General features: G+C 32.6%; 1 protein-coding gene across 1 annotated transcript in view; it reads right to left on the bottom strand.

Moving 5' to 3' along the window:
* LOC129229881 (pleckstrin homology domain-containing family M member 2-like) overlaps window positions 1-20,425 on the bottom strand; it is a 45,758-nt gene extending 25,333 nt beyond the window's left edge. Inside the window, exons 1-5 of the mRNA XM_054864260.1 lie at window positions 20,199-20,425; window positions 11,765-11,868; window positions 6,012-6,246; window positions 4,227-4,289; window positions 4,062-4,142 (exon numbers count right to left, since the gene is read on the bottom strand). Of these exons, the coding sequence (XP_054720235.1) occupies window positions 4,062-4,142; window positions 4,227-4,289; window positions 6,012-6,246; window positions 11,765-11,868; window positions 20,199-20,300 (585 nt within the window). The 5' untranslated portion in view covers window positions 20,301-20,425. The remainder of the gene's footprint in view (window positions 1-4,061; window positions 4,143-4,226; window positions 4,290-6,011; window positions 6,247-11,764; window positions 11,869-20,198) is intronic.
* Window positions 20,426-21,356: the final 931 nt, after the last annotated feature.

Below are 21,356 nucleotides of genomic sequence, written 5' to 3' on the forward strand. Positions count from 1 at the left end.
CAAAAATTTAAATCTTTAGCAATAAATCAGAAAAAATGTTCGTTGGAACACCTGTTTAAATTTTTGTTTTCTTACTTTACTTTATTAGTTTTCAATTTTCTTTATTATTACTCTGCTTTTTTTTTAAAAATTAATTTATTTTTTTTAACTGCGCCGTTGGGTCTAAACATAATACTACAAAAAATTTAAACCCTAAAATCGAGGGGACCTGAAAAAGTGTTGGTCTTGGGGCCCTCTAATATCTTATATTGGGCCATGTAAGTAAGGTCTTATGATTTATCAATTATGTTGAAAGTAAAAAATCTAAGCTTTCAAAACTGTTTTATACGCTTATATCAACTAAAAATAAGTTTTGAATGAAATTTACACACAATCTTATAAATTCAATAACAATTCAGATTAATTTTTTTAAACTAAATTTCTAATGGATAAATTCTTTAAAAAGCTCCAACTAACAAAACTTCTAAAAATGCTCATAAACTTAGGAAAGATTTCTCCCTTGCAATGCAACTGTTTCCTTTAAAGAAAAAGTTGATTTTTCAGAACGTTTGATGATTGAGACAAGGTAACAAAATATTTTCAAACAATGTTAACATCTAAAGTCAGACCAAACAACGTAAGTAGAAGCACAAATTTGTAAATTACAGCAGACACGTGTTTCGGCGTTACAGGGAACGCCTTTTTCAATGCAAAAAATAATGAGCTTATGGATGAAAAGACATCCCACAAAAGCCAAGAGCAGATAAGCATGCAGCTTAAAAGATAAAAACAGCGGATTAGCCAAACACCAATGACAAAGTTATTAACCGATCAGGAACCAATAGGAATGCAAGCATAGGCAAGGAGCTTTCTCTTAGGTACGAACCCAGAAAGAAAGAATTCAATTGGACAAGGATTAAGCCGAAGCTTAAACAAAAAGAAAAGAAATTGTCAGTAACCGTGAACCGCAAAAAAAGGAAGAGCAGAATGGAAAACCATGAAATAAGATAAACAGAAACAAAAAATATTCGAAAAAAGGAAAAATAAAGATAAATGGAAGAAAATTGGGAGGGGGGGGTGTCAATCAAGACAAAAAGGTAAAAAAGGAAGATAGATAAAAATGAGTGGGGAAAAAAAAGGGGGGGAATGGGGAAAGGACAGTATTAAAGATATGGGAGCCAAATGTTAGAAAAATATGGAACTGCACTAAGATCATTAACTAAGTTAGAACTGTTCCTCAAAATATGAAAGGATTCCCAAAAGTCAAGATCCCCAAAAGTGATGAATTGGGGCATTTTTGGATTATCTGAAAAGAGTTAAAATCAAAAGAGTGATTCGAATCCCAACAATGTTGAGCAATACTAGACTTATTTAATTGTTGTTTTTTCACATAATTTTGATGCTCTTTCAAGCGAATTTTTAAAGCACGCCGAGTCTGTCCAATATAGGCAAGTTTACAACTACAATTAATTCTATAAATTCCACAACAATTAAGAGGGTGAATAGGATCTTTAAGAGAAGAGAATGAAAGTTTATTAATAGGAGAGAACACCACCTGGAATTGGAAATGTTTTAGAATCTTAGCAACCTGATAGCTTACAGATGGAATGAATGGCAAAACAACCAAATTCTTTCTGATGAAGGTTCGGTTAAGAACATTAGTTTGGGATTTATTTGAAAGTCTTTTATAAATGGAATCAATCAAAGTTGGCGGATAGTCTCTATCAATTGCCACAGCTTTAAGATAATTAAGTTCCACTTTAAGAAGTTCCGACGAAGAACAAATATTAATTGCGCGATAAACAAAAGAATTGAAAGCAGAATATTTTTGATTTGGAGGATGAGACGATAGTCTATGAGGAGGTAAAGAGACAGCAAAAGGTTTGCGATAAACAGTAGTTTCAAAACCAATTTCAGTACGAGAAACAAGTACATCAAGAAATGAAATGCAATTATTCCGTTCTTTCTCACAAGAAAACTGAATATGAGGATCAATGGAGTTTAAAATAGATAAAACCTCATCACTCTCAAACTGATTCTGGTTCATTAGAACAAAACAATCATCAACATACCGAACATAAAATTGGAACTGCAGTTTTTGGAACAGCTTAACCTCAAAATAATGCATGTAAATATCACAAAGAATGGGGCTAAGTGGGTTACCCATAGCCAGACCATCTAACATCATATAAAAATTCCCATTAAAAACAAAAGAACATTGTTTAAGACCAGTACGGGTAAGGAAAATTAAATCCTCAATTTCCGTATTGGTGAAATGAAATTCAGAAAGTCTTCTACGAAGGCATAACAATGAACCCTCGAAGGGAACGTTCATAAATAAAGAGTTAACATCAAAAGAAGCCATAAAAGAATTATTTGGAACGAAACGATGAATTTTTTTAACAAACTCAACAGAATTTTTAATAGTAAATAAATTGTGACTCCTAAGGGGAGAAAACACAGAGACTAAATATTTTGCAAGTTTGTACGAAGCCGTACCAATATTGGAAACAATCGGCCTGAAAGGAATACCAGCTTTATGCACCTTAGGTAAAGCATAAAATCTAGCACAATTAGCAATAGATGGAACAACAGAGCGTTTAACATTTGAAGGAATAGACTTAACAGACTTGACAGCAGATGCAACATTTCATTTCTTGATGTACTTGTTTCTCGTACTGAAATTGGTTTTGAAACTACTGTTTATCGCAAACCTTTTGCTGTCTCTTTACCTCCTCATAGACTATCGTCTCATCCTCCAAATCAAAAATATTCTGCTTTCAATTCTTTTGTTTATCGCGCAATTAATATTTGTTCTTCATCGGAACTTCTTAAAGGGAACTTAATTATCTTAAAGCTGTGGCAATTGATAGAGACTATCCGCCAACTTTGATTGATTCCATTTATAAAAGACTTTCAAATAAATCCCAAACTAATGTTCTTAACCGAACCTTCATCAGAAAGAATTTGGTTGTTTTGCCATTCTTTCCATCTGTAAGCTATCAGGTTGCTAAGATTCTAAAACATTTCCATTTCCAGGTGGTGTTCTCTCCTATTAATAAACTTTCATTCTCTTCTCTTAAAGATCCTATTCACCCTCTTAATTGTTGTGGAATTTATAGAATTGTAGTTGTAAACTTGCCTATATTGGACAGACTCGACGTGCTTTAAAAATTCGCTTGAAAGAGCATCAAACTTATGTGAAAAAACAACAATTAAATAAGTCTAGTATTGCTCAACATTGTTGGGATTCGAATCACTCTTTTGATTTTAACTCTTTTCAGATTATCCAAAAATGCCCCAATTCATCGGATCTTGACTTTTGGGAATCCTTTCATATTTTGAGGAACAGTTCTAACTTAGTTAATGATCTTAGTGCAGTTCCATATTTTTCTAACATTTGGCTCCCATATCTTTAATACTGTCCTTTCCCCATTCCCCCCACTCCCCCTTTTTTTTCCCCACTCATTTTTATCTATCTTCCTTTTTTACCTTTTTGTCTTGATTGACACCCCCCCCCCCCTCCCAATTTTCTTCCATTTATCTTTATTTTTCCTTTTTTCGAATATTTTTTGTTTCTGTTTATCTTATTTCATGGTTTTCCATTCTGCTTTTCCTTTCTTGCGGTTCACGGTTACTGACAATTTCTTTTCTTTTTGTTTAAGCTTCGGCTTAATCCTTGTCCAATTGAATTCTTTCTTTCTGGGTTCGTACCTAAGAGAAAGCTCCTGGCCTTTGCTTGCATTCCTATTGGTTCCTGATCGGTTTATAACTTTGTCATTGGTGTTTGGCTAATCCGCTGTTTTTATCTTTTAAGCTGCATGCTTATCTGCTCTTGGCTTTTGTCGGATGTCTTTTCATCCATAAGCTCATTATTTTTTGCATTGAAAAAGGCGTTCCCTGTAACGCCGAAACACGTGTCTGCTGTAATTTACAAATTTGTGCTTCTACTTACGTTGTTTGGTCTGACTTTACTATTCAGCACAAAGGTATTTATTTATCTTAATGTTAACATCTATCCCATCAACAGACAACTGATACACAGCTTTACAGAAAATGAGCTGAAACCAAGGGATACATACGTTTGATGGTTCTGTTTCAACTGGTAGAGAATTAGAAAATTTTTCAAAAAACGACAGGCCACATCCATAACTGATTTCTTCCTAGAATCAAAATAGAAAGGCAAATGAAATATTTATACAACGGCTGAAAATAAGAATATCTTAGGCTTACTAGTTGAAACTTACCACATTTAAACTGATGGGTATAAATTCCAAGCCAGCTGCTAACATCAAAACTAACTGCATTCTCTGGATTGAAGAAAATATTTTTCAATCATTATTTTAATTTTTTGTTATTATCAAAACAAATCCATTAATTTATTTACAAAAAGTACATCAGGTACATTTACAGAAGTGCAGGTAACGGTTAATGCAATATTAAATATTACAATACATAAATGTATAAATACAGAGAAAATAATATAGAAATGTAAAATAGGATAAGTGTTAAAGTATGGGTGAAATAAAAAGCCAAAGCGAATAAAGTACAAGTTGTCAAGAAAACACTACAAATAACTACTTCAAGACTATATCTCTGTTCAATCACAACTTTTCTATTGCTGTAGAGCACTTTGTTTGCACTGATGAAAGGGCTCCATTACAGCTTCAAAATAGCTATTTGCACTATTTTTATGACAATTTGTGCTTTATTTACATTGAGTTTCCATTTCTCGACTAGTGTACGAATATTCAACTTTTATAGTATAAATCAATTTATATAAACATTTAACTTATTGAACAAATTATTAAGTACTTTTAGTTCTATTTTATTTATTTATTTGATATTATTATATGATATATTTATTTTCACAACCATAATACAAACCATTATAATTGGTTGTAGATTTTTCCTTCTAAAGAAAAAATCTTTTGTCAAAAGCAAAAAAAAAAAAAAAAAAGAAATTGAATCATTAGAAATTATTTTGAAAATCATTAACTTGCATTGCATTTTCTATTTTTGTGTTATATAATGACCCAACAATACGTCAAAATGAAGAAAATCAAATGCAAGCAAACTACATAATAATGTTATGAAACTTGCAATGATGCAAACTAAACTCAGATTTTTACATATTTTACACAAAATCTTCAAAATTGGTAGTACTTTATAAGTTTTATTTATTAATTTTTGTTTCCATTTTATTACTTTTTTAATTTTAGTTAACTTACTTTCTTCATGTATTGCCATAATTTTTACTTAAAAAATTCAATTACAAACAGTGCTGCTTGCTCTAGGCTTAAAGATTTGTGAATTTTACTGAGTTACAATCAATAAAAGTAGACTTTAATGTAGCCAAAATTTATTAACACAAAACACACAGGACTGTGACAATTATTTACTCTTAACCAGATTTAATCTTAACCAATAAATTATGAAATTTGTGGTTAACTCACAGAACTGAACAAGCATTCCATATAAAACGATATTTCATACTAAGTAGTTTCACGTTAACAAGGTTCGACCATATATGGAAAATGAGAGTCAATCTATAAAGTTATTTTTTCTTTTTTGGAAAAATTTGACTTTCAGTTTTGAAAAAAGAGTTAATTTCTGAAAAAAATGTTAGTTTACTTGTAAAACGGAAGTATACAAGGCCCTAACACAGGAGTCTCAAAATGGAAAGGATACCTTTGTAGGTCCCCCCCCCCCCCCCCCACACACACACACAAAGCTAAAAACAAAAAGAGAGATCCCAAAAATAAGACTAACCTGTTTTTTAAAAACCTAAAAACCTCAATGGTGCAGTCTGTGCCATGACCCCCTCTAGGAAGGGTTATAAAAACTAATTTACATCAGTTTCAAAATGCATGTAACACAGTATTTTGTAATAATGAAGTTAGATAAAATAAGCCCCTACCGACATATTTGATTTTGAGTTTTAATAAAACATTTTGTTAAGACTACTAAATCAAAACAATAAAAATAAATGCACACATCATTCATAATTTGCATTTAGAAAAAATACTAACCTGTTCATCACATAGTAGTGCAGGTGAGTCATAATACTTTTTGATAAGCTTGGTATTTTGCAGGAATGAACGAAAATAGCTCTCTAAACTGGATTCGTTTAGAGCTAAACATAGCCATGCCCTTCCACATTGTATATCTGTATCAATATTTTCTAATTTTTCCAGGAATTTTACGGTGTTCTTATGAGTGAATTCCTTTACAAAACGCCAATAGCCTTTATCAAAAGACTTCAAGCTGGAAAATAATAAAAACATTTTAAGGAATGAACATTGAACATTACATTTGTTGTTGAATCAATCATTTCAAAAAGGGTCCATCGTGAATTTTCAGGCACTCATTTTTTTTCCGTGAAATATGTTTTTAAATGGTTGAAATATGAAGTATGAAGTGAAAAGGGGAGCGTTTGAAATGAGCGCAAGCACTGAAACCTCAGGTCTATTGTACTGTCCCTGCTTAGACTACTAAAGGAGCCCAGTGACAGAAATAAATTTCAGCAGTTGTCGAACCGAAATTCTAGGCAGTTCCCAGGGATCTACATAGTGTATCCCAAGTGCTCAAATCATTGCGCAGAGTAGAAGTCACATTTACATAGCACATGATTTGAGCTCTCATCAGCCATATGGCATCCTCTACAAGGTGGATTGTCGGTAACACCCATCAGATTAAGATGCCTATTAAGAGAGCAGTGTCCAGTTAGTAAACCAACAGACTTCTTGATCTTATTCCTACTCAAATTAAGCAGTTCCTTGGATCTATGCCAGGGAGGCTGCTGGTTCAGAGTCTTGGCCTGTCTTTGAGAGTTGGACTGAAGCCACAGGCCAAGAAGGTTCTGCCTTTATATAGGAGTTTACTAAGACCTCATTTGGAGTATGCTGTTCAAATTTGGTCACCTTATCTGAAGAAAGATGTTTTTGTATTGGAAAGGGTTTTAAGAAGGGTAACTAGATTAGTAAGGGGACTTTCAGATTTAGATTATGATACCAGACTCAATAGGCTTAACATGTATAGCCTGGAACAAAGGAGAGTCAGAGGGGACATGATTCAGTTATTTAAATTTATCAAAATGAAAGATGTAAATGGATTAAATTTTTGCGGGGAAAGCAGGATGAGGGGTCATTGTTTTAAGCTATTTAAATCTCAGGCTAACTTGAAAATTAGGAAAAACTACTACTTTAGTAGGGTCGTGGGCACTTGGAATAGCTTACTGGAAGAGGCGGTAATGAGCAAGGAGATGGATAGCTTTAAGAGAGCCGTTGATCTCCATTGAGGACTAATTAATTGACTAGGACCATCCTAGCTGGGCCCAGAACCTGTTGCTGTTCGTCACATTTGTATTTGTATATGATTCATTCATAAGAAGGTTCTTTGCAGTAGTCCTTACTGCATTGTAGGGCAGGCAGAGGGCAGGCTCAGGTCCCATAAATGGTGCATTGGAGCCCTGCTTAGCTAACTGATCTGCCAATTCATTGCCCACAATGTCACGATGACAAGGAACCCAGTAAAGGGAAACCCTATTACTACTTAATTTTATCTCGTTCTTGATACAATTGGTATTCTTAAACCAGTAAAAAATTCAAATATGGTACACTTTCACATTTACACAATTCATATTTTTACTCATTAAAAACTTATGTCACAAAAAGGCAAAGATTTTGAGATAAGCTCTTTAAAGAAAAAATAGTAAAAATTGAAAACATTTTTTCTTTAAGTTTCATACAATTCTACTAGTAATTCAGTTTGTCAAAATTGACAAAATGGGCTTTTTAAAAACTTAAAAGAAATCCTGCAGAGACTAAAATTCAAGCGTTTAGGAGGAGGGGAGCTACCTCTTTAAGCATTTGTTATGTGCAGAGGAGGTTACAATTTTTAGCAGGGAGAAAATGTAGTACTATTATTTGATTATTTCATTTTTTAAGTACCCCTTTACTGCAAAATTTAATGTTTTCTTTTGACAAACTCTTTCAATACTTCTTAAGGCTGCATCCTTTTATTTCACTAAAATCGTACAAGTTTTCCAAAATTTGATAACTGTTTAAATCTTAAGTATTATACAAATATATCTGTGCACAGTGTGTATCTATATCAGAATTGGTATAAAATCCAGTTTTTTTTTTTTTTTGAAAAAACCAAAAACCCATTTTTTTTTTTTTTTTTTTTTGTTTAAACCAGGTTTGTTTGATTTAAATCGGGTTTATTTGGTTTTTATAACTATTTGTAAGAAAAACAATTTTATTTTAGGAAAATCATGAAGATTTTATGAATTAATTGTTACGGAATGTTTAATATTCATATTTGCGCCTAATTTCTTTGTAATTAATTAAACAATTAAGAGTAAAATCTTGTAATCTCATTTCCTCATATGTACAGATTCCTATAGGAGAATATTGTTTGAAAATCGAAAATACAATACATAAATGGACCTTGGTGTAAATAATGAAAGAAATAATTTACTGTGATAGTTCAGACATTATTAACTACAAATAAATGCTTACAAATTAATTTGCTCATAATCAAAGTTATGGAGTATTAATAAAAAAGTAAAATTAAAATCAGGCATGGTTAAACATGGTAAGTTCTTTGCAATACAAATGAATCATAAGTCTGATGTACATTATACAACTTTAAGAAGCAAAAGATCGACACATATTTTGTTTAAAGATATTTAAAAAAGTTACAAATCATGTAATTTATTCACTTAATGTATCAGTGACAACAATTGTAGAAACAGTACAGGTAGATTTTAAAAAAATCGTTATTTTTCCATTGAAGACAATATTTCTCCAGGTTTAATGTATTTAGGAATACAATTTTTTTATCAAAGGAAAAAAATTCATTTTAAATGAAAATACTCTTTTAACATATTTTAATAATAAAGATTCATAAAAATTAATGTTTATTGATTCTTCCATCATTCATACATGAGACTTCTTTTATTATATTGGGATCAAAAAAGTTCTTTGAAAGGTAAAAATTTGGCATTTTTTTAAAAAATAAGGACACAGAATTACATGAATATTTTCTATTTTCATAATTTTATATATTTTCTTTTATTACTTGACTGCATCATCTATCGGAGATGCACAAAGTGTACAGGTATAAGCGTAATTTTATTTTTACTCTAAATGAGGCAGTGAGAAGCAAAGGGGTGCAAGTGGACTATTTTAAGTTTCGAGTAAAATGCGTTTAAAGATCAGATCCTAGGTAGGCTTTCATTGAAATTTTTTCTAAATCATGCTGTATCTACCAGGGTTACTAGAGTACAATCTCTTGCCCCAAGACAGAGGAGAGGTTCACCAACCGCTTGTACTGGCTATCTCCAAATTTTTAATTTCGCCACTTGCATTCCTTTGCTTCTCATTACCTCAAATGTTCTTGGACTTCTTTAGCTCTTTTTTTTCTCTTGTCATTTAAGTATTCTAGTGTTAAGATATTTTTACACTATGCATAGCTCCAATGATACATATTCAATCTCAATAAATCTTAAGTAATCAAGCAAATTAATTAGTATATGAAGTTTTGGTTGAAAATGCTTTATGGACTATTTTGAAATGCAAAAGACTGAAAAATAATAATAATTAAAAAAATATATAGGAGCTACTTGGATTTTTTTCCATGTAATTTTCGAAAAACTTAGTTGGTCTGCTTTGTATATTTACGTTCCTAATAGGAAAGTTACATAGATTTAAAAAAAGAAAAAACAAAATAAAAACTATTTAGCAAACTTGCAGTGCCTTAAAAAATATTTAAATATATATATATATATATATATAACTTTTAAGGTACTGCAAGTTATTACCTTAAAAAGTTATTATTTTTTTAAATTTATTAAATCTGTAATTTATCTATATAGCTTTGCTAATTACTTTGCATTAATTAGATTTTACTCTTTGCAATATTATGTAAAATTTATGAAAACATTTGGGGAAAAACAATAAAAATTTAAAAAAAAAAACATTTTTGAAAAAAACCACATGGTTTAAAAAAAAAAACACTTGGTTTAAACCATGTTTTAAACCAATGTGGTTTAAATCAAACAACCCTGATCTATATTATCTAACTAAAGAAGGAGAAATTCTGCTTTTATAAAATCAAATTTTCATTTCAGAGAAGTGTTTCCCTCAGACCAAAAAATACAAATACAAATACAAAAGTGACGACCAGCAACAGGCTCTGGGCCCAGCTAGACTGGTCCTAGTCAATTTACAATCCCCAGTGAAGATCAATGGCCCTCTTAAAACTATCTACTCCCTTGCTCATTACCACCTCTTCCGGTAAACTGTTCCAAGGTTCCACTACCCTGCTATAATAATAATTTTTCCTAATATCCATGTTAGCCTGGGATTTAAATAGCTTAAAACAATGACCCCTTGTCCTGTTTTCAGTGCTAAACTTCAGCCCCGTAACATCTTTCATTTTAATAAATTTAAACAACTGAATCATGTCCCCTCGGTCTCTTCTTTGCTCAAGACTGCACATTTTTAGTCTTCTAAGCCTGGAATCATAGTCTAAGTGAGAAAGTCCATTTATTAGCCTTGCAGCTCGCCTTTGAACCCTTTCCAATACATTAATGTCTTTCTTAAGATAAGGAGACCAAAACTGAACAGCATACTCCCAATGAGGTCTTACCAAACTTCTATATAAGGGCAGAAGAACTTCTTTAGATTTGTTTGAAATAGATCTATTGATAAACCCAAGCATCTTATTGGCTTTGTTGCTAGCAATGCTGCACTGTTGGCTAAACTTTAAATCCTGACTTATTAGGACCCCCAGATCAGTAACTTTGTCTGCCTGACTAATGACTGAACCTTGCAAATAATAACTTGTACACTTATTTCCATGCCCTAAATGTAGCACTTGACATTTCCCAACATTAACAGCCATACCCCATTTATCAGCCCACTTCGTAATATGATCTAGATCCTCTTGCAGCTGTTTTGCTTGTTCTTCATTATCTACAGTCCCCATAACTTTGACATCATCAGCAAAACAATTCATGTTCCCAGAAATATTTTTGTGAATATCGTTCATAAAAACAATGAAAAACAAAGAGGCAGGATAGTTTCAGGGCACTTTTTAATTCAATTAAATGGGCACATTTTGATATCAGTTTTAAAAAGTTATCTTTTTTAACTTTTTGGTACATACAAAATCCGAGTACTTTTCGATAGTAATTATTTTTTAAACAACAAAAAGCTTTTGGATGTTTAGTTTTTAAAATGGTGCTAAAAACATTCAGATACATTCTAATCAGATTCTAGTGAATAAGTGATTAAAAACAGAGAGTGACATTTCAAGTCTAGGCTTGGGTAAATTAAAATAGTTTGTTTTTGCGATGAAGTTTTGTAAAAACTTCTAAGGGAGAAGGAGCGCTCATTGAAGGGTAGTTTAAAAAGGGCAGGGTGCAGTGACCTCCAAAAAAATCCTGGGAGAAACACTATTAGAGGTACCTACAATCAAAACTAGCAGCAATACAAACACATCCTCTTACTATTTTAAACATAATGTCCATTTTACACAAAAGTTGAAAGTAATTTGTGCATTTTCACAAAATAATTTTAACTTTTCTATTTTCTCGTACCTGGGTTATTTTCCAAGGAGGGCACCTGAGGAATTGTATATTCAAATTTTGTCACTTAACCAAAAATTTTAGGCCCTTATTGATATAGATAAAACTAAAATTTGATTTTAAAATCCATACGAAAGAAGTTAAAGAACATAGGTAACATTTGAAAATGTGAAACATTTATTTTACCCATGAAAGAGAGCAGTGTCAAGACTTTCACAAAGCTGTTTAACTTCATGTACTTCAACAGATAAGACATCCTCTTCATTTTGCAAACTAAAAAAATGTTGAATCTAAAAAAGAAAACCTTTTGTTTAATAAAAGTCAAATCATAACGAATAAAAAAAATACATAAATAAATAAAAATAATTAAATAAAAAAAAAAGATATAAACAGAAAATCTTAAACTACTGATGTACAAGTTGCAACACTCTCCCTAAACCCCCACTACTTCTCCAAAGCAAACAATAAGTGGTGTTGGGCAGGTAAGAAATTACTATATTTTTCATAAAAAACTAGGGGCTCTACCTCCTGCTTGTTGATGCTCACAAACCCCCGAAGATTGCTTCACTATCCTATTTTATTCGCAAGAGTTTAAATCTTCTATTAGAAAGAATCAAATTAAAAAAACTCGTTATCGGGATGCCCTCATTATCAGAGGTGACCTTCCAGAAATTTCCTTATTCGGCAAATTTTTACCCAACAATTCAGCAAAATTAGCATCATTCGGTGAAATTTGGAGTTCTGTTCGGCAAATTGAGAATTTCGGTCTTCCTAAAAATTTGCGTTCGGGGCACCCCTGCTCGTTATGAGTTCTTTCTCGAACAAAATCAAAATCTGTCTCCCTCCCATATAAAATAAAATTTAAGTAAAAAGCTTATGACTAGAACACAATCTAACTCCCACATGAAGACAAAAAAAAACTTCATAGAAATATGCATAACCGTGATAGAGATATACAGTCGATGTTCGTTATAACGACCTTGCTGTCCAAACATGTCCAAACAAAATCGGTCGCAAAAACGAGAGGCCACTGTAATCTAAATAATTGCATAGACATATACAAGATAAAGAAAAATTGTTAGCCATATTTTTAGAAATATTGAAGTAACTTTTACCAGCTAAGCTTTATTTTAAAATAGAACCAAGAAACCAACAAAATGATAAATGATTGCAATTAAAACTATTTTTTAATTTTATATTTGAACTAGCAGTACCCACACCGTGATGCTCATAAGAATTTAAAGCAAGTCCCATGAATAAATAAAAATCTACCCCTCCCTTCTAATGTAAAATTATCATTTTTAACTAAAATGCATACATACCTTTTAAAAAAAAAAAAACCTATAAAAACGTCTTTGGAATTTTAAACAATTCGCCAAAATATTAAATATTAGTGGCACCCGCACGGCTTTGCCCGTAATAGAAAAATTAAAGGTCTTTTGGTTTGCCTGTATATTTACAAATAATGTATGGTGAATTTTCTCGTCAATTGGCTTGTACCGACGTTACAGTTCCACGTTATGATAATTTCGTATCTCGCCAATTGGCTTGTGCCCATGTTACGGTTCCACGTTATGATAATTTCGTAATTTATGATAGTTTTTTTCTTAAAATAGGAATAAAAAAAGAACCACATTGAATTTTCGAAAAATCGCTTCGAGGTGCACACCCCCATGCTACAAACTAACTTTGTGCCAAATTTCATGAAAATCGCCCGAACGGACTAGGCGCTATGCGCGTCACAGACATCCAGACATCTAGACATCCAGACATCCAGACAGAGAGACTTTCAGCTTTATTATTAGTAAAGATAAAGATATGCATGCGCATTGCAAATACAGCAAAATGAAAAAGAAAATCTATTGACATTACGCACAATTACTTTATCTAAAACAACAACTGTAAAACATCCATAGACAGGGGTAGAAGTAGTCGACTTGTAATATATAAGACGTTTTCCATGAAAAATATAGGACAAATATAGTAGGGCTCGACCGATGGCATTTTTTGGCCGATGGGCCGATGCCGATTGTTGGCCGATTGTTCAAAGATGGCCGATGGCCGATTGTTTTCTCCAAATGGCCGATTGCCGATGGCCGATGCCGTTGGCCGATGGCAAAAAAAAAAAAATCTAACGGAAATAAATTACTAAGATTGCTAGGGATTTAAAAGATCATTTATTCATTTCACTTTACTTCCTTTCTACAAATAGGGAATTGTAATCACAAAAAAAAATCAGATTTTGACCTAAATTTCTATTTTACGACCACCCAACTTAAACTTCACAAGTTTTTTCGGCACATCTGTACATGCATATGTACCTAAGAACACATAGATGACCGAAATATCCATTTTGAACAACTCCTCAGTTAATTATCGCAAGTTCTCTTGTGATGTCTTCATGCGCGTACACTTGCGTCACTCAAAAATGTTATGAAATAGTAAGTTGAAAACTCATACGTACGTAGTATTATCTAAAAGTTCGAGGACAATCTGTATAAATCCTTACCCTGAATAGTTACCGAATAATTACCGAAGCACATCTATCTGCAAAATAGTCACCTAGAACGACTGTGCACTTCTGCCAACGTTTGTACAGCTTTTAGAAGTACTCCTGTCAGCCATTTTTCGCAACCTCCTGAAAGGACTCTTGCGCTGCTGCTTCTAACTTCATCGTGGGGAAGCAGGCGACTTTCATGTTGAGGATGCACGGTTCGATTGGTCAAATTCTCTGATATGACAAACAAATAGCATAACGTTTCGTCGGACTTAGCTCGTGTGACTTTTACCTGTTCTCAGCAAAAAAAAAAAAAAAACATTTGCACGGACGCCGCTTTTTTTCGTCAGGAAAAGATAAAGCTGCATCACAGAAGATTGCGAAAAATGGCTTCCAGGAGTGTTACCAAAAGTTATATGACCATTGGCTGAAGTAAATAGTCACTCAAGGTAACCCTTTGAAGGTGGATGTGCTTCGATAATGTGAACTATTCTGGGTAAGGGTTTATACAGCTTTTCCCCGAACTTTTGGATTGTACTAAGTACAATCTGTATAAGGTGTAGTTATGCTTCTCCTTTTTTGATTGCTGTATGATGAAAGTGAAAGAACAAATTCGAAAAAAAAGAAAGGAAAACATGGAAGAAAAACAAAGACACTGTTAAATAACCAATTGATTAATTTTTTTTAAATTGAGCACATAACTAAGATTTTAGTTATAATATAATAATGTATGGATTTAGATACACTATGCATAGTTAAAAATTTTTAAATTACGTTGTTTAATTATTTAAAAAAAGAATAAATAAAAAAGAAAATTAATTTGAATTCTGAAATTTTGAATCCAAGTTATGTTTTTCGCAATCACGAACTGAGACAGGACCCTACTCATTGGAGTTATTGTTTCTAGAAACGGCTCCTGTCCCTCCCAAGCCTGCCTCTCCTCCCTGGCGGTTACGTGTGCATAGTTGTGTGTGTGCGTAGACCTGTGTGTATGCACATAGGCGTGTGTGAGCGTATGTGTGTGAAGTCGTGTATGTGTGTGTGTGTGAACGTGCGTGTGTGTAGGACATGGACGCCTCCGACCAGGAGATCGGATAGCTCAAAACCGGAGCAGCCGCGCCGCGCCGCCAGCAGAGGACGGTGGGCAGTGGTGCTGCAAAGGCTTCTGGTTCAAGTTGAAAAAGGCACGGACACCAAAAACGGTCAAATGAGAACAATAAGCAATCGTGACTGCTCAAAATATGAAACCGTCAACAAATTACGCAATTAAAGTGGAAAGATTGCTAGTAGACATTTTTTTAGTAATCAAATTAAACAAAAAGAGTAACAGATAAATTACACTATTAAATTGTAATAGGAATATTTTTATACTTATTTAAAATTTATGAATAGAAAAGTTTGCATTTTTTTATAAAAGCTAGTAACTTTTTTTGCTGAGAAAAGAAATTATGTTCCGAATTATGTCACCATTCAAAACGTCTTTAATTAATTTCTCACATTAATGCTCCAAATTCATCCTAAACAATAGATAAAGTTTGAAAAAAAAAAAAGAAAAAAACTTTAATTTTAGGACTGTTGTTAGTTTTAAACAACTCAGAAGTACAACTAGAAATTATTTTCATAAATAGAGGGAGGGGGAAGGGGGCACGCAAGTGTTCTCGGAAATACAAAAAATAATCGTAAAAAATTGAGTTTAAAATAATCATAAACATTGAGCAGAAAAACCCTTTTAAAACTTGTACCCAAGTTTGTTTTGACGTGCGGTGGCGGATTTAAAATATAGCAAATGTTGCAATTGTGCAACAGGCCCCATTACCTTAGGGGCACCGTAGGAGTTACAAAAATGCTTATGGTAAATGTTTTACAACTTCCGTGCCAGAGAAATAGGACCCCAAAATGTATTTCGACGGTCTTCAAACATGTACCACCGCAGAACCGATACAGAAAAGACTGCATTACTGTGATTCATATTACAAATATCGAAAAATTAAAAATTACCGTCGGTTCAACGGGAATGTAACAAAATGACACAGAAGCCGGTTTCGACATCTCATATTTGTTTCTAAGTTAATCTCCAATTCAACAATATATCACCAAATAATCGTCAGTCTGAGACGCTATATTAGTATTGCATTGAAATAAGTAATTAATAGCCACAACAAAAATTAGTAAATAGGCTTTTTAGAACACCCGATCGAAAACAAAACGGGAAGTGCACAACTGGAACGTACGCACCCCCCCCCCCCCCCCACATGCGAAATTTTAACCTTCTACCGCTTACCATTTTTGAGTTGACTTATGAGATACATACGTACATCCAGCCGCAAAAAACAACGCAATAATTAACTTGTTTGGTACCTCAATGCAGTATTAAAAACTCTTTCGGGTGTGATTAAAGTAGAAATTCATACTGAAATTTAAGTAAACAATTTTATATGAAAACAATAACTCTTTATTTTGTATTAAAAAGTAAAACAGCAAAGTTCATTTTTTTCGAAAACATCGGCCAATCCATCGGCTTTTCAATGTTTTTAAGGCCGATGGGCCGATGTTTCCTGCAAGTTAGCATCGGCGGCCGATGCCGATGGCTAAATTGTTGAACCATCGGCGCCGATGCATCGGCCAGACCGATGCATCGGTCGAGTCCTAAAATATAGGACATGTTTTATGAATGATTTTGATGTGAAAAATAAACAATACATAGTTTATTTTTTCTAATTATTTTTGCACCAATTATTATCAATGATTTCAATGAATCATACTGCATACTGTTAAAAACCCCAAATAAAAATAATACTTAGAATGAGTTTCCTGTTCCTGAAAGGATAATGTAACAAGAAAATAAGTTTACTTATATACAAAAAATATTTTAAAATAAATTTCAATAATCAGAAATCTATTTACATTGAATACAACTATTTACAATAATTGGTTATTTATATTTTGGAAAAGCTTTTTTCTAACATTTTTCTGCTTTTTATCTTTTGCCAAGTACATCAAATCCCCATTCCTCAAAAATTTTTATATTAACCTTTTTTTTTTGCATACCTAATTATTTACATTTAAATATTTTAAATAGATTTTTTTTTAATTAATAATGGCTGAATCTTCACCGCAGTTTGTCGATAGTGAAGATTCATTAACAAAGTGCTTTATCATAAGTTTGGAAAAATTGTCATAAAATATGGATAACTGAAGCTTTCTCTTAAAACAATTTTTAAATTTTGTCAAAAATTCTCTACACTTACAACAAAATTTAAACAGATGAGTGCCAGCAGACATTTCAAAATATATATATATATATACTTATGTATCTCGTTTAAGCAGTCTTGATTTATCTTTTGTCAACTTGTGAGATAAAGTGCAAATCAAGTAACCTAAAGGCTTTTCAATAGTCATTTTCTATAAATCTTTATAACAAACTATGGAAACATAGGAAATATAGGACAATTGGCAAAAATATAGGAAATACAGGACACTTTTGATGCCTTCTTTGAAAATATAGGAAATATAGGATATATAGGACTACTTCTACCCCTGCATAGACAATAATGAAAACTCTCCACAAAATTTTTTAAAGAAATTAAGAAAATGTGCGAAAAAATATTGTTGGAGAAAAAGAAAAACAAAAATCTTGTGGGGCTTTTAAAAATTGTTGACATAAAAATAAAATTAAAAAAGGCTGTACATTTTATTTGGTTGAAATGTGCAATAAGCAAATCAAAAGCATCACGTATCGACCTATAGGAACACAACGTCATTGAATCCCAACATGACATCACAGAAACTAAAACATATATACACCACTGTATTTAATTTCTATTTTGAAAAATTTTTGGGAAAAAACCATAACATTCCATTTTTTAAAATCATTGAAAATCATACAAAATTACCTTTTGTAAATTTTAGTACTGAAAAATTGCCAGTGGAGTCCTGCAAGGGAAGGGCAATTCCCACTATCACCCGTCCCTTGTACCTATGCCTGAGTGAACCTGCCTCTTAGGGAAAAAAAGAAAATTGTGGAGGATGAATCTTTTAAATAATTATATTGCTATTTTTATGTATTCATTTATTTTGCGACAATGGAAAAGGGTCAACATTTTCATTTGTGTTTCTGTCCCACTTTTTTGCTCTGAAAATCTTGCCTATGTGCACTTTTGTTTAAATACCATTTATGCTCTTTCTCTAAACACTCATGTTTATTTTATACCATCGGCATCCATTATGGGGAGGGGGACAGAGAGGGCTTGAGCCCAAGGCCCGACTAGCTAAAAGTGAGGCCCAAGGCCCGCAATAATTTGGAGGCCCCCTGAAGGCTATTATTTTAAAAATATGTGTATTTTTTGTATAGTTGTAATGCTATGCATAATTATTTAAGTAATTTGGGGCCCCTCAGGAAGAAAGGCCCCCAGGCCCAGGAACCCTGTGCGGTAATCAGGTCCTGCTTGAGCCCCCTTCTAAACATTAGTGCTATCATTATTTTAAATAAAGTTTAAGCGTAAATATCTTTCAGAACATTTCAATATAAGCCATTAGGGAATATCACTGCTATTAAAACATTCTTACCTTATTTTTTTTATAAATTTAATATGGATTGATTTTGCTATTAGAGATAAAACAATGTGTTTTAGATTAAAAGAATTACACATGTCATTTAAAGAAATCGAAAATATGAACTCCATTAAAACAAAAAGGTTAAAATGATGGTTAGCAAATCGAACTTTCTTTTGTTAATTTGAAAACAGTAATTTTTTTCCACTAAATTTAGGCCTTGAAACACCTAAAATTACACGCATGGCACCTCTGTTTTATACATTAAAATGCTTTTAAGTCAGAACTTTTTTTCATGCTTGCCATGTTCACAACTTTCATTTTATTTATTTATTTATTTTTTTGCCACTTTATGAATGCTAAATAGTTTGTACAACAGTAAACTTCCAATTATCTGCAGTCTCACACTTTCAAAAAAAAAAAAAAAAAAAATCGGCTTCAATAAATTGAAAGTAGATAAATACACACTAACAGTACAAAATCTATTTTTAGCCCTTCCTATTTCTTTCTTCCCTCTCCCTTCCAATGACATCCAACCTTCCAAAATCACCAAAACCTGACTGCTTGAAACCTGTGTTTTAGATCTACACTACTTCCTGCTTTGGACCTACAACTACTTACTGATTTTTAGATCTTCTCAACTTACTGATATTTTTAAGTACACTAAGATGCGTAAACGAGAGCCCGGATCAGTCTTAAAAAATGCCTCTGCCCTATGGATTTTTTGTGTTATCTAGTTTCATCTATTAATTAACCTGCTGGCACAATTTGCTCATGTATGTGTGTATAAGCTGGTTGTAATAATGAGTGATCCTCTTTTAGCTTTTACATGAATTTTTATACATTCTGTTATCATTTTAGCCATAGTTTTCATGTATGCTACTGTTATTAAACTCTTTAAAGCTATTGAAAACACTAGCATTGCTTTTACCTTATTTGCAGATTATCCGCAACTTCACTTATTCGCAGTTAGCGTGCTACACTATTCCACGCATAAATGTGATCTACTGTATCCCTAAATGTACAAAACCAACTTAACATTCATTTACTTTTCTTCATTATCTCTAGCATGATGCTTTAAAGGGAAAAAATTGGCACATCATCACACTAAAACCATGAAACAAAATTTACACAAAAGTGATTGATCCTTAAAACTTTCTTGGCGCTTTGAAACGCATTTATGCAACTTTTAATGATGCACATTTGAACCCTAAGCATTATTCAGAGTACACAAAATCGGTACATAGCACGGCTGCGGACTCACTGTATACCTGCCACATATTACAATAATTCTTTTACGACTTAAAATTTTAAAATTAATCAGTAAAATTGCCAAAAGAATGTGAATGTAAATTTCAAACTGAAAATTTAAAAAGGTAAAATAACTACATTGCACTATTAATGAGATTTACACTACGTGAATTACACTGCGTAATGAGCTTTACACCACAACACACAACTAAATGTATACCATGTAATGTACAAAATCATTGGCAATTTCATCAGTTGAAATAAGAACCCATTTATATAACTATTTAAATTTTTAGTACTCATGTCAAGCGGACACCATACCTGTTTCACAGCAATTTGTAGTGTAAACAATATACGTTCTTTAGAATCCTCATTTGTTTTAAAAATAGACACAGTTGAAGCAACTGGTATAGTCGACACCATTGTAAAACTAATTACCCAAAGACTTTAAAACTCAGAAATAGCATTCTTACAGTCATTCTAATAAGTTATGTACGCGAAAAACAGAAAAACATCCTTAGTTTACATGTAGGAACCTTGTCGTCTGCGGGGGAACTTTAGACAAGAAGCAGTTGTAGTCATAATCACGTAATCATTGCACGGCACATTTTCCCTTGTTTTTATTTACTTTTCCTTTCACGCTTATTCACTCCGTTTTCCTCCATGGATTTCAGTAGCCCAAAAAAATGAAATGCTATAGAACTAAAAAAAAAAGAGATTCCTCATAAAATGCTGTAATAAAAAAAAATTAGTACCAAACTTGTCCTCTGAAGATTTTTTTTATTTTATTTTACGAAAGTGTGTTTTTATATATACTCATATTCACACCCCAAACATAATTTTTTTGGCCAAACGTTTTGTTGGGTACAGTCCGCATTTTCAACAGTTTTGCCCCTAAATTTTAAAAGTACTGAAGGAGGATCTTATTTTGCGTTTTTTATCCCCACTTTTTCAATCTTTTTAAACTTTGCATTTGAATGACATTGTTTTTGTTTTTCCTTATTTCAATACGAATTTTTGGTTAATGAAGCGTTGCAATTATTGTTTAATTATATATAAAATACCAATAAAATCAAGTCTTTCAAAGTCATCGAAACCAAACTAGTTTATTTATTTAGAAGCTAGAAAGCTTCACATACATAGAGAACTGCGTGCCAAGCGCCTTGCCTCCGGACATACACATGAAGGATTTACAACACAAAGGAAGGCAATAACACCCAGGGCGCCGGCGGGAATCGAACCCACGATCTCCGGCTTAGAAGACGAAGCTTCTACCATAGAGCCACGGAGGCCCCAACCATAGTAGGTGAACCCAATTTTGTAAGCGAGTGACGGGAACAGCTTTGTTTTTTAAGCGAGTGACGGGAACAGTTTTTGTTCGAAGATTGACCCACCCCTCCCTTACATGTTTATGGCGCAGCCTAACTTGATCTATTTTGTTTGATACTATAATACTAGGATAACATTGATATGAGAAAG

This window comes from Uloborus diversus, chromosome 9, assembly GCF_026930045.1.
Source record: "Uloborus diversus isolate 005 chromosome 9, Udiv.v.3.1, whole genome shotgun sequence".
Lineage (NCBI taxonomy): Eukaryota > Metazoa > Arthropoda > Arachnida > Araneae > Uloboridae > Uloborus > Uloborus diversus.